The 14,133-nt window shown below is 40.4% G+C and overlaps 1 protein-coding gene across 10 annotated transcripts in view; it reads left to right on the top strand.

Annotated features, from left to right (window-relative positions):
- The window catches only part of PTK2 (protein tyrosine kinase 2), a 220,197-nt gene that overhangs the window by 190,907 nt on the left and 15,157 nt on the right, over nt 1–14,133 (top strand). For all 10 annotated transcript variants that reach the window (XM_042463825.1, XM_042463818.1, XM_042463817.1 and 7 more), the window contains one exon: nt 9,851–9,913. In XM_042463825.1, the coding sequence (XP_042319759.1) occupies nt 9,851–9,913 (63 nt within the window). The remainder of the gene's footprint in view (nt 1–9,850; nt 9,914–14,133) is intronic.

Here is a 14,133-nt window from a genome sequence, read left to right as displayed (position 1 = left end):
GAGGGCAGAAAGGAGGGAGCTATAGAGATTAGAAGAGGAGTAGGAATAGGATCAAGAGGACAGGTTGCAGGTTTGGAAGAGTTCAGAAGTGTAGAGAGTTCATCCAAAGAAGCAGGAGGAAACACAGAAATTTTTTTAGATTTCTGCAGATTTCTAATTGGGGAATAATATTTTCCTTGTTCGGCCACGTTAAAGAAAGTGCATTAAGCACAAAGCTAATGGAAACAAATGTTGATGTTTCCTCTTGTCTCGTTGGGTGGATATCAGTGCTTCTTAGTGAGGCATTCTTCAAGGAAATCCTGTTCTTGCACTGTTTGCCATTTAAATTATAGCTTTTAGTGCATATTTATTACAAACTACTCAGTAAATTATAGCTTTTTGTCCATGTTTATTACAAATTACTCTGTAAAATTGGCCAGTATTAGATTCTCATACTGCAAATGTAGCAGTAGTCTCATATTACGAATGGAATAAATAGATCGGTGGGTATTAGGCACTTTCCTAAATTTACTGAACAAGGTGAAGTGAGATTTAAATGGGAGACTTATTATTATTATTATTATTATTATTATTATTATTATTATTATTATTAACCTTTATTTATGAAGCACTGTAAATTTACACAGCGCTGTACATACAATCTTTTTAGTTAGACGATTCCCTGCCCTCGGGCTTACAATCTAAAAAGACATGACACAGAAGGAGAAGGAAGTGGTGGAGGGAAAGGGTAAGAGTTCCTCTCTACCTCCAAGGCCTGGACCAAGGCAGATGGACTGGAGGGAGGGCTTGGCTTCATAATGGATGGTTATGAACTTCACATTTAAGACTTCACATTTCACTGTCTTAACTTACTGTTCTACTTGATTTCCTCCCCAAAATTAAAAATAAATGAATAAATTAAAATCTAGAAATAGTTGAAAGCGTTTTTCATACTGTCTGAGATTTTTTCTCCAGGCCAGTAAAATTCTACAACTCCCTGCTTGATTGTGTATTCAAAGAGGGACATGAGTGGGAATGGATTGTTCTTGCCTTAAAAGGAGCCCTTAATAGTTTGGCTATTTTTTTAAAAAATATTTCATTCTGTGAAAAACATTAGTAGTACCATCCATACCTAGTACTAAAGATACCAGCTACTGTAGGACTTAGGAGACATTTGCACAAGGAATAAATTTTAAGTAACACCAAATTGTTTATTAATGCAAAAGGCAAGGGTGGACTTTTGTTGTTACTGTTGTTTTTGGTTACCTTTCCATTGAGGAAGTCAAACATATAGGTAAAATTTGTTCAGATGACTGAAGTACGGTGAAAGGCTGGAGTTCTAATGGTGATGCTGTGGAATAATTGGGAGTTCTGCTGTTGGGTAAAGCAGAGTCAGGCATTGCTGACTGTGTTCACCAAACCCATGCCTCTTTAAAACACAGATTCTACAAAGCTGGAACTGAACATTTTAAAAAGCGAGCCTTGATTTCTCTGCCATGCTACTGTATAATTTTTTTAATTCTCAACTGCAACATCATGGATGCTGCTTCACAGGAAACAATCCTCTGCCTCTCTGGTAATGTATGAATGAGCCGAATTGCCTAGGAATAGAAAAAAGTCCTGGGCACCACAATTCAAAAATGATGCGGACAAGCTGGAGCGTGTCTAGAGGAGGGTGACCAAAATGGTGAAGGATCTGGAAACCCTGCCTTATGAGGAGAGACTTGGGGAGCTGGGTAAGTTTAGCCTGGAGAAGAGAAGGTTAAGAGGTGATATGATAGCCCTGTGTAAGTATTTGACGGGGTGTGATATTGAGGATGGCGCAAGCTTGTTTTCTGCTGCTCCAGAAAATAGGAACTGGAGCAATTGATTCAAACTAAAGGAAATTAGATTCCACCTCACCATTTGGACTAACTTCCTGATGGTAAGAGCTGTTTGACAGTGAAACACACTCCCTTGGAGGGTGGTGGAAAATCCACCTAAACATTAGGAAAACCCTCCTGAGGGTAAGAGCTGTTCGACAGTGGAACACATTGCCTTAGGGTGGTCTCCTTCTTTGGAGGCTTCAAATGGAAGCTGGATGGCCAACTGTTGTGAGTGCTTAGATTGTGTAATTTATGTATGGCAAGAGGTTGGAATAGATGGCCCTTGTGGTCTCTTCCAACTCTGATTCCATGATTCTATGCAAATTGTGTATACTGTACCGAGTAAACCAATGTCAGGAACTTTATAGCCCTTACTAGCATCATATAAATGTTAAAAAGAATAGTTCTAATGATTCTGTATATTGAAAAATGTATTACAGAGGTTTATGTGCAGAAACATTTACTTGCATTCAGAAAACTTCTTCATTCCATTCAGCAGACTGTTATGTTCCAAATGATATCTTATAAGAAGATAAGAGTAGTGTTGAAGCTCACGGGAAATGCACAGAAGAGCATGAAAACAACATTTCTCCACTTCATCCCTAGCCACTGGCATGCAGAAGCATACTGCCTCTGAACCTGAAATTTAATGCAAGCTATCCTGTCTAAGATATCCATTGATAGGCCTGTCTTCCATAAATTATCTACTAAGTATCTTAAAATAGAGATTAGAAAAGTTCCTTTTCTGCACTGGCAACTGGTAGAGCCATGCTACACATTACATGGCATTTCTGTATTTGGATTTGTCCTCATTCTTGTTTTGTCTTCATCGTTGTCCCTTGGTATTTTTCCCTTCACAGTTAATGCCTGTGGAGAGGAGGTGTGGCTCACAGCCATTACATTTTCCATCTGGCAATATTGCTGCTTTAATTCAGATCCTTCCCCCACTCCTGGTTGCAAAGAAGTATCATGAAGTGTTCCAGCCACAGCTGCCATAAAAAATCTAATGTGGCCATCACCACTTCTTGCGGCAGGGAGTGCCACAAAAAATATCTCTGAAGGATTTTTCCCCCTGTCCTAAATTGGCTGCCAATCGATTTCACTGTGTGGCCGGATTTTTATTATATAAGAGAGAAATATTTTCCTCTATGCATTCTCTTTTAATTATGCATAATTTCAAACACTCTACCCTTCCCCTATCCCCCTTGGTCATTTTCAATCCCCCTCAGTTTAGAATAGTATCCAAAACTTTAGTATTCTCTTGTGGGCTAGTGCTGCAATCTTTTGAACATTTCAGTTGTCCTTTTCTGTATCCCTTTCCACTCTGTGGTTTTTATTTTATTTTATTTTAATTTTAATTTAAGATCAGGACTGCTGGCACACACAGTATTCCAGATCTGATTTGTATGAACCATACAAGGACATGGTTATACTGTCCATTTCATAACCCACATTTTGTCCATTTCCCCAGCATGTAATGTACTTCCTTCACAGCAAGTAGGGATATTCTCTCTCACTGTCTCTTTCATGCATACTCTTAAGACACTGAACCAGATGGTGATTTTTGTTTTATATTATACTTCCTTCTTTAGCCACTTTAGCTTTAGCATTTTAGACTTGTATTCTGTAGCCAGAGCTGGCACCATACTGTGCCAGCTTCAACCCATGCCCAACAGAGCTACTCACTCCCCATCAAAAGCCCTTAAAATTAGCAAGGCAGACTTAGCAAATGTCAGCTGAAATTACTCTTGTACTATGCATCTTATAATTACTCTACTAAGAACTAGAATTATTTGGAGATCCTGAAGTGGCATTAGGTGGTAGAGGCAGAATCCCTAGAACTGTTGTAAGGGGTTATGATTGGCAAACAGATTATTCTGAATTTTGTGTATTTCGATTTATGTTTTTAAAAAACAGCAAAAATGAATAATAAACTGAGAAACAATAATGGTTGGTTGGTCCAACAAAAGTACCACTGTTTTGTGGGGTTTTGATGTTGTTACATTTTGGTGTATGACCAACACAGCTACCCCAGATATGTTTTCTGACTTGCCTAAGGAGACCCAATGGGTCTCCATGGCTGAGCGGGGATTCGAACCCACATCTCCTAGTGTCCTAGGCTAACAGTCAAACCACTACTGGCTCTCCACCAGTGCCACCAACTATTAAGTGTGACTACCCTGAATATAAAGGTAAAGTAATAAATGAAATATTACAAAGTTGTTTCAAGCATGAAATTAGTATATCAGTGAAAGGGGAAAATATTAAGACCATGCTAAACAAATGCAAAGATGACTATAAATCAGCACACTTCTGGTTGCTAGCTCCTTAGGGGACTTAACTGTACACTGGTCCCCCGGGTTACGAAATATCCAGGTTACGAAATTTTCGGGATACGAATAAATCCCATAGGGATTTATTGTTTCGGCTTACGAAGGTTTTTTCGGGTTACGAAAAAACCTCTGCGCTGTTTCAAATGGAGCCGCGGCGCAGCCACGGCTTTTTCCCCATTAGCGCCTATGGGCTATTCGGCTTACGAAGTATCCCGGGTTACGAAAGCGGCGGCGGAACGAATTAATTTCGTAACCCGGGGTACCAGTGTACAGGAATCTTGGTGGTCCTGGTTCTTTATGCTTTTATCATTGTAGGGGAAGAGGGTCTCAATCCTCCCTAGCCTAACCCTTGTTTCAGTGCCCATGGGTAAAAGCAAAGATACGTTTCTGAACTTGGGCTGTGTTGATTTGAAATGGAAGAGCGGTGGTCCAGATTGACTTATTCTTAAACCCTCATTCCCAGTGATGGGTGTTGATGGGGCGTTGAAGAACTGCCTTTTGTAGAGCTGAAACGGAGCAGCTATGCCCATAGTGTCCTGTTCAGTTTAAGGCAATGAAAGACTGAAGTCAAGAGGCAAGAGGAAGCTCACTGTAAGCAAAGATCGAAAGAAAAAGGAACCCCATATTCTTCACAGATTTCCACATAATGCTGTATTCAGATTTAGGAATGGCAGCACTGAGTGGCTGTATGAGAATGGGTGGCTTTTTTCATAGCACTGATCACTTGCTCAGCATTTTTGATTCTGTTACCAGTTTAGAGCCTTTTCCTTTGTGGATTTCTGTCAAGAACATGGAGGCGGTTGTGGGTCTGAGCACATATTCTCTTCAGCATAGTGTCAGTATTTCTGACAGTGGAAAGGGCCAGGGATGTGTTAGGGGCTCTACAACCCCTCCCTGGATCCTTTCCATTTGGGATGGAGCAACTGACGCAGTGTTCTTATCTCCTTGACTTTTATTTTTATTTAGAAGAGCGAGTAGATTTCCAGAAAATTCCCACATATATGCAGCTCAGTACTTGTCCTAGATTGACTACGGAAACATAAACAGCAGCAGGGAAAATCGTTGGAACTGTGGAGGTTTTTTAAAAAAAAAATAGGATAAAAAAAGAAGCAAGCTGTAGTTTTTTCCTTTATTGAGAATGACTTGTGCATTTTTTCCCACTGAATTAATGAAAAACAAATGGAATGCAGCAGAGCTCTCCAGATTCTTCTGGAGGAGAGGAGTGGGTTGATGCTAATGATACCCTGTAAAAATTCAGCTCAAGGAGGACCTCTGTCCACATTCCACTTCTCTGAGATTTTAACCCACAGTGGTCACTGCTCATTGCACTATTAGTACTGCATTACATCTTGCTAGGTAGATTATTGCTTACTCCAAGGGGATTGCCCATGGTTACCACTCAGAACAAAAGCTGGAGGGTGGAGAAATAATTGCCCACAGGGTCTGTTCTGCACATATTACAGTTCTACAAAAGACAAAGAAAAAAAAATCCAAAAAAACTTTGCCACGTATATGCAGAAGGCACGGTGTGGGCAATATTACAGGATGAATTCATAAGTTAGCAAGAGAACTTGGAAAAGTTATTTTTTGGACTACAGCTCCCAGCACCTCCCCTGGGGCCATGCTGGCTGGGGAGATGTTAGGAGATGAAGTCCAAAAAAGCAGAATCATAGAATTGTAGAGTTTGAAGAGACCACAAGGGCCATCAAGTCCATGTAGGAAATCTAAATCAAAGTAGTTTTTCAAGGCTGTGGTTTGGAGCAAATAGGCTGTCCAGGACAAAAAGCAAGTCAACAAGTGGCAGAGCAAGCAAAAGACCAATTCTAGATTCAGTTCCCTTATCTAGATTCCCCCTTTTATTTAGACTGCTGAGAGACAGAGACCCAAATGGAAAGAGCAGGTTGAGTGGACACAGGGTAATGTGGATTCCCAGACAGGACAAGTCTGAAGACCAATGCTTCATGGGTTTACAGGCAGGAGGTAGGTTTTAAAAGAAATGAGCTGCTGGATTAGCTTTTGGCATTGACAAATTCTTCCTGGCTTCATTAAAAATGTTGGGGAAATGTCACTTTTCATTGAATGTCCAATGTGGAAATTCCCTTAGTGCTTGAAGGAGGTTTTGTGACAGTCTTGAGTGGAAATGGCCATGCTCTGTGCCATTCTGGACAGGAATTGATGTAGAGATGACTCAGGAACATCTGGGAACTATTGAGGTCACCCTTGAAAGCAGGTGTGTCCATAGGACTCCTTCCAATCCAGAGGAATTCTTACTGGGAGCCTGTGTGGTGTAGTGGTTTGAGCATTGGACTGTGATTCTGGGGAGCAGGGTTCAAATCTGTGCTCAGCCATGAAAACCCACTGGTGAGCTTGGGCAAATAACAGTCTCTCAGTTTCAGAGGATGGCAATGACAAACCTCCTCTGAAGAAACTTTCCAAGAAAACCCTAGAATAGGTTTTCCTGGGAGGAATAGGTTGCCATAAGTTGGAAAGGAAAGGGCTTGAAGGCAAAACAACACATACACATTTACACACTTAGTATTTTTGACAGTTCTTTCCTGTTTCTAAAAATATCACACACACACACACACACACACACACCAGCTAAGCAGGTCATATTGCTTGAAAAAGATCAGGTGATAACTTAATACAACACAATCCTATGGATGTTTTCTTAGAAGTAACTACCATGAGGTACAGTGGGGCTTACTCCAAAGTTTACTTGTGGCTTTCCAGAAGTTATTGGTCATCATATTTCACTGTCCCTCACTGTGAGCTGTACTGGCTTGAACTGATGTGAGTTGCAGTTTAAAACATTTAGTGGTTTGTGAATCCTCCACCCTTGATTTAGTTGTATGGCAACCAAATAATTTACCAGTGGACAAAGAGGAGATAAATTAAATGCCCTTCCAAAGGAGCTTATACATGAGGCTATCTTTGCAGTTTAGTCACAAACAACCTGTGAGAGATAATACATTAAGTGCAAATGATTAAGTTAACAAAAGAGATTGGAACAGTTACCTTTTTAGACTATAACTCCCAGCATCTCCCCAGCCAGCAGGGGGAAATGCTGGGAATTGGTGCAAAAAATAGTTTTTGTCCAGTCGGCTGGCCAGGATCAAAGGTAAGTCAACAAGTGGGAGAACAAGCAAATACTGATTCTGTATTCAGCTCCCTTATCCAGATTCCCCTTCCCCTTTTTAAAAAATTGCTGAGAGACAGGCACCCAAGTGGAAAGGGCAGGTGAAATGGCCATAAGGCAGTGTGGATTCCCAGACAGGACAGGTTTGAAGACCTATTCCTTACAGGTTCTGAGGCAGGAGATATGTTTTAAAATAAATGAACTGATGGGAGGTTTTGTGAAATAAATTAATAATAAATAATTGTTTATTTATATACCGCTTTTCCTTGTAGATCAAAGCAGTGTACAGCATTTGAATAATGACCAATGTCATATTACAATATGAGCAAATTAAAAACAGTAATACAAATTTCAATCCAATATAATTATCTAAAAACATGAATTCAGCAGTATTAAAAACATAAAATATATATAATACATAATCAATCAATTTGGGGGATACTTTTATTACAAGGAATTGGAAGGATAAGCTTGTTGGAAGAGGTAGGTTTTCAATGCCTTTTTAAAGGCTTCCACTGTACCACTGACGCAGATCTCTTCTGGAAGAGCATTCCAGAGTGTGGGTGCTACATCCGTGTAAGCTCTTTGATGGGTAGTCCCCAACCTCACCTTGGGGTGTTCAAGTACTGTAATAATTTACCTGTTGTTCTGAGAGTGCGGGGTGGATTATGCAGAGAGAGGTGTTCCTTCAAGTAACCAGGGCCCAAGCCATTTAGAGCTTTAAAGATAATAACCAACACTTTGTATTGGGACCGGAAGCGAAGTGGCAGCCGGTGGAGAGATTTTAATACAGGTGTTACAGTGGTACCTCGGGATACGAAATACCCAGGTTACGAAATTTTCGGGATACGAAAAAATCCCATAGGGAATTATTGTTTCGGGTTACGAATGTTTTTTCGGGTTACGAAAAAACTTTTGGTGCTTTTTTCGGCTTTTTCGCACGGAATCGCGGCTTTTCCCCATTAGCGCCTATGGCAATTCGGCTTACGAAGGCTTTTCGGGTTACGAAAGCGGCCGCGTTACGAATTAATTTCGTAACCCGAGGCACCACTGTATATGATCTGATCTAGTTATCCCCATAATCAATCTGGCTGCAACATTTTGAATCAGCTGAAGCTTCCGAACCTGATACAAAGGTAGCCCCATGTAGAGCGCATTACAGAAATCCAAGCGAGAGGTTACTAGTGCATGTACTACATTTTCTAGGTCCTTTCGCTCCAGACAGGGATGTAGCTGACGTATCAGCTGAAGCTGGTACCAAGCACTCCTGGCCATCGCATCTACTTGAGATGATAACTGCAGATGTTCATGATCGAACGCAGCATGAAGTCATCTGTTCAAATCTACACCAAATAAAGAAATATAATGCTGCAAATAAAGTGCAATTGTTCAGCCTTCTCTGCCCCGCCTCCCCCCTGTAACTTAAAGCTTTATACATCCTCTTTTAACCTCTCTTTGGTATTTTCGGTTTTTACAACACTTTTTACATCCAGGATTGTAGGCTCTTTTAGACTCTCTTAGCCTCTCTTTGGTATTTTGGGTTATTGAACAGTTTTTACATACAAGATTGTAGTCTTGGTTATTAACCATACTCATGAAGTACTGCAAAATGATCCAGATATGTAAAGACTAATGAATGATAACTTTTAAATCAATATTTTAATTAGCCAAAAGTTGCATAGATGATTTCTGATCATTATACTTTGTTCAGAAGGGAATTTAAGATGTAAGATTCTATTGATTTGTCTTGTTAAAGATCTTTTCCAGACTTTTGTTCTGTATATTTCACAGTATAGTATCATAGTATGGGACTAATTTCCAGGAATTCACATATCAGTACTCACAGTCTCTTTATTTCAAGAACCCAGAAAATTCTTCTCTTTCTCTGGTGTTTCAAAAGAGATATGAAGTGAATTTTGTCCATTTTTCTGGCTGCAAGCTGAGGAGTGTTGGGTCTCGGCTGTCTTACAAAGTTTCTGCATCTCTGTGCTTTTAAAGAGCTTTGATAATTGGCCCCATTTGGGAAGCTTGGAGATGGAGCCAAGTACATTTAAGCCTTCCTCAAGCAGGAAACAGGAATTAATGTGCAGCGTTTCTCATCCTGTGGTTGAAATTTTTACTGTTAGGAAGAATACAGCAATAAACGACGGCTGAGGCGCTGCTGTTCCTGCTTCTCCTTTTCCTGAGAGAATTAAAATGCAGGTTTTCCAATGTTGTGTAGGGGAAATGGTACTATCAATATTTATCTCAATGCCTTTTTATGTACAAGCAGAACGTGGGGAGCTAGAAAGAGCAAGAAGGAAGTTATTTAGGAGGAAGGTTCATTAGCTGTATTTTGCAAGAGCAAAGCGGTAGGAGGGGGTGAGGAGAAGGAATGTAATAGCTTCCGTATTAGTCAAAGCATACTGTTTTCTTTTTTCCTCCTTCAGCAGTGCTTCCTTTGCCTTTAGTAAGAATTTTTATCCCTAGGTTATTGGACTAGTAAGGCTCTTTAAACCCCCAATACAAAACCACATCTCTTTTCATATCCTTAGAAACCTGATGTGAGGCTCTCCAGAGGGAGCATTGATCGAGAAGATGGGAGTCTCCAGGGTCCGGTAAGCACTTATGCCATCTTTTCTTCTCTTGACAGAAATGTTTGTTTAATTTTCTTAGTGCAAAAGGCTGTTAACATTCCACTGATCATGGGACATGAGGTTTGATTTGCTTGGGGTTTCCATCATTATTATGGGTTTTTGTGAGGGATTTTGTGAGGCTCAGCTTTTCTGAGAAGAGCAGCGGCAGCAAAATCTTGTTCACACAGCAGTTTTTAGGGCTGCCTTTTTTTGTAATGCTGCTGAAATAGATGTGTTCTCCCCTTTGCAAAAAAAAGATCTAATTATTTCTAATGCATCTGTTGATACATGGCGTGATTGGGGTGTATGTATATTTTTTGAAGTTAGTTTTGCATCAGTATCTCTGTCAATAGGAAGCAAAGTTATTAAATGATGTAAAATTATTTTAGTAACTAGGAAACATTCTCCAAAGTAATGAGGATCATAAGTAACATCCTGATGGAGGTGGTAAGTAGATCTGGTTTTCTTTGAAAATATATCTGCTTCACCCTGTAAATTGAACTGAGACAATAAAGATATAATTGGATTGCTGGTCAATAATTTGTACTTGGTGGTGACCTGCTATAGTCTTCTTCCTGCACACCCCCAGTTTATAATTATGTTAGGAGCATCTTAATTCACTTTCGCCCTCTACTTTGAGTTGCAGAGGCAATTCCCAAAAGGGTTCTTTAAGAACTCATTCATTATCTTGGCTTTATGGGGCAAGAGCTTTACTGTTTTCACAGCAGAAATGAAAATATCTTTATTGGATTATTGGCTAGACAAATATTGCTGGAGGGCCTTGGGATTTCTACTGGAGGTTTTGGGTGCTGAACCAGACTTGTTTAACGTGCCATTTTACCACTTCTGTTCACAAAAATATGTCTGCTGCTAATTACGTAGTGAACATGCTGATTGAAAGCCAAAACAATCAGACCTGCCTTCAGATTTTTGGTGGATTTCATCAGTGGAACTTGGTGAACATCCCATGAGGACTATCCCTGCATCTGATGGGGAGAGAGAAGGCTTTTGTAGAAAGTTTTGTCTCAAAAGCTGACCTAGGTTGGCTTCTGCTGTAGGACAATGCTTTATCCCTGAGATTACTGAAAGGCTGCTCAGATCCTTAAAAAACAACAGCAGAGTAGATTCCTTTGTCATGTGCTAAGTATGTGTCTGTACATACAGTCCACATAGCGACCTTAATAGATGAGCCATTCCACTACAGGACAGAATATTCTGAGTTATGGTACCACAGTACAACTATAAATCCCTCTTCTGCATTGTTCAGAAATAAGGACAAAGACATCAAAATCAGCAGGAATGCTGATTCATGGGCTAATTAGGAGGAGGCTGTATATAACTAAAAGAAAAACACTAGATGCTTCCAGATTGACCAATCCTAGCCCTGTTGGTCAAAAGACATGGTGAAGCTATTCTCTCTTTTCCACAGTGACAAATCTTTGTGGAAGGAAGGAATGAAGAGGGAAAGGGGGAAATATGGGAGAGTTACAACAAACAGACAACATCTGGGCACCCTGTAAAATTCCATGAATGAGGTTGAATGAGCTATACTAACAGTCTTTCCTGAAACTTTCACTGTCTTTAGTCACACTTTGTTAGCAGTGTGTGGATTGATTTTGTTTGAAATATATTGTGCATAAAGATAATTTGCTGTTATCCCTTTCAGGTGTGTCTGTGCTAACAGCTCTGGACACAGGCTGGGTCCGTAATCTCTGAGGCCTGACTAAACTAATGGGATAATAGATATTTAACACATCCATTATGTTAGAACACATTCATTCTTTCATTTACACAAACATTCATGTGGAGTGGTGGTGTGTGAGGCCAGGACACCAAGAACTACATCCATGTCCCCTTGGGATGGGAAGCAATTAGACATGTTTGGGGGTAAGGATGAAGAATTGGGAGTGACTCTTCTGTCAAGAGAAGAGTTTGCAGTACCCCTCACCCAGCGCAGGGAGCTACCACATATGTTAGAGTACATATAGCTAAATCTGTAGGGTTTTTTCCCCCTTTGTGGGTCTTAAATACTGAATGAGATGGGTCCGACAACTACTTAACATATACATGTGTCTGAGCTTCACTCTTTCCCACTGGTAGATCAAAACTAGATATGGTGGCAGAAGCCCATAGCTATTGGCTCTGCCCCACTGGCATATAAAAAATAAGATGAAGAATCTCATTTCTCCATCTAAGGAAAAGTGACCATATGATTGACACTAGCTGAGTTGACCCATGCACCTTATCTCATTTCCTAGTATTTAAGGCTGGATCCACACTGTAGAAATAATCCAGGGTGATACCATTTTAACTGCCATGGCTCAGCGGTGAAAAAAAACCCTTTACTGGACCCCACCTCCCTTGGCAACTGTCACCCAGTCTCTAATCTCTCCTTTCTACATAAAGTCTTAGAGCAAGTGGTGGCAACACGACTCCAGACTTTTTTGAATGAAACAGACTATCTAGATCCAATCTAACCTGGGTTCAGGTCTGGTTATGGGACAGAAACAGATTTGATCACCTTGGTGGATGATCTTACACCAGGAGTTAGGCAGAGGGAGGGCATCCCTGTTGGTTCTCCTAGATTTTTGAACATTTGATACCATTGACCATAGTATTCTTCTGGGTTGTTTGATTGATATGGAACTTGGAGGCATTGCTTTGCAGTATTTCTGATCTTTCTTGGTTGAAAGTTCTCAAAGGATGGTGCTCTGGGACTGTTTTTCAGCCTTTTTGTCACTAGCCAGTGGGGTTCCACAAGGGTCAATACTGTCCCCTATGACTTTTCACATTTACATGATGCTGCTGGGAGAGATCACCCAGAGCTTTGGGACTGGGTGTCATCGGTATGCTGATAATACCTAGTAATATCTCACCATTACAAATGATGCCAAAGGAGGCTGTGGTAGCACTAAATCATTGTCTGAATGCAGTAAAGAAGCGGATGTGGGTGAATGGACTGAGGCTTAATCCAGACAAGATGGAGATCAGTAGGAAAACCAACATGTAATTGGGATCACAGCCTGTTCTGGGTGGGATTGCACTCCATTTGAAAGATCAGGTTTGTAACTTCAGGCTGCTCTTGGACTTAGTACTGCTCCTAGAAAGCCAGGTTGTTGTGATGGCCAGAAGCGCCTTTGCCCATCTTTGGCTGATGGGCCAGTTGCATCCTTTCTTCATGCCTTAGTTACCTCCCAGTTAGACTAATGCAATGCACTCTACATGAGACTGCCCTTGAAAAATGTTTGGAAGCTGCAAGTAATGCAACATGCAGTAGTCAGACTGGTGTCAGGTGTGCATTTTAGCTATAATACCAGTCTTTTAAGAACTGCACTGACTTCCATTTTGCTTCTGAGCTCAATTTAAGGTGCTGGTCTTGACCTACAAAGCCCTAAAGAACTTAGGGTCAGGATATCTGAAAGACCACCTCCTCTCATAAGAGCCTGCCAGTAATTTTAGATTTTCAGAGGAATCCCTGTTGTGTGTCCCAACACCTTGTGACATCAGGTTGGTGGATACGTGCACCAGGACTATGGACTTCTCTACCCCAGGAAGTTAGGTTGGCCCCATCTACTTTAAGCTTTTGCCAGGCAGCCAAAGCAGTGCAGTTCTGCATGACATTCATTGTTGGAAAATGCTTTTTTAACTGTTTCAAAACTGGATTCTAGGGTTGTTTTGAGACTATTTTTAGACATTTTAAAGACCATTTTAATGTATTTTAAGAATGTTTTTATCTTTGTATTGTTTTAATTGATTTGTATTTGTTCATCACCTTGGGAGCCCTTGTGGGTGGGGAGGCAATACAGAAATATTTCAAAATAAAATAAATAACTCCATTCTCCATTTCATATGCCAACGGGAAAGACAACTGAACAACTGACACAATTATTACTGTCATGGCCATCCTAGGCTTCGGTTTGTAGCTTCTGTTAGCTTTGCATGTACACATTTTATATGGTTAACTGGGAGTATGCATATACTCATGAGAATGAGCTGCGAGAATGTCAGTCGAATAGCCAGTTAGAACTTGTTGAATGAATCAGTGCAGTGAATTATTTTAGATTAATTGGTGGGGCAGCTGAGTTCATCCAGACACTCTGTGGCTTGGCCTCATTTGAAAAGGTAAATTCAAAATGCTAGGTTAGTATTCAGTTCTTAAAATTTTGAGGAACCATTCATGGGCTTTCCTTTCGTAGATGTAT

This window comes from Sceloporus undulatus, chromosome 4 (assembly GCF_019175285.1).
Source record: "Sceloporus undulatus isolate JIND9_A2432 ecotype Alabama chromosome 4, SceUnd_v1.1, whole genome shotgun sequence".
In the NCBI taxonomy this organism is placed as follows: Eukaryota; Metazoa; Chordata; class Lepidosauria; order Squamata; family Phrynosomatidae; genus Sceloporus; species Sceloporus undulatus.
This window is presented reverse-complemented; position numbering and strand designations above follow the sequence as displayed.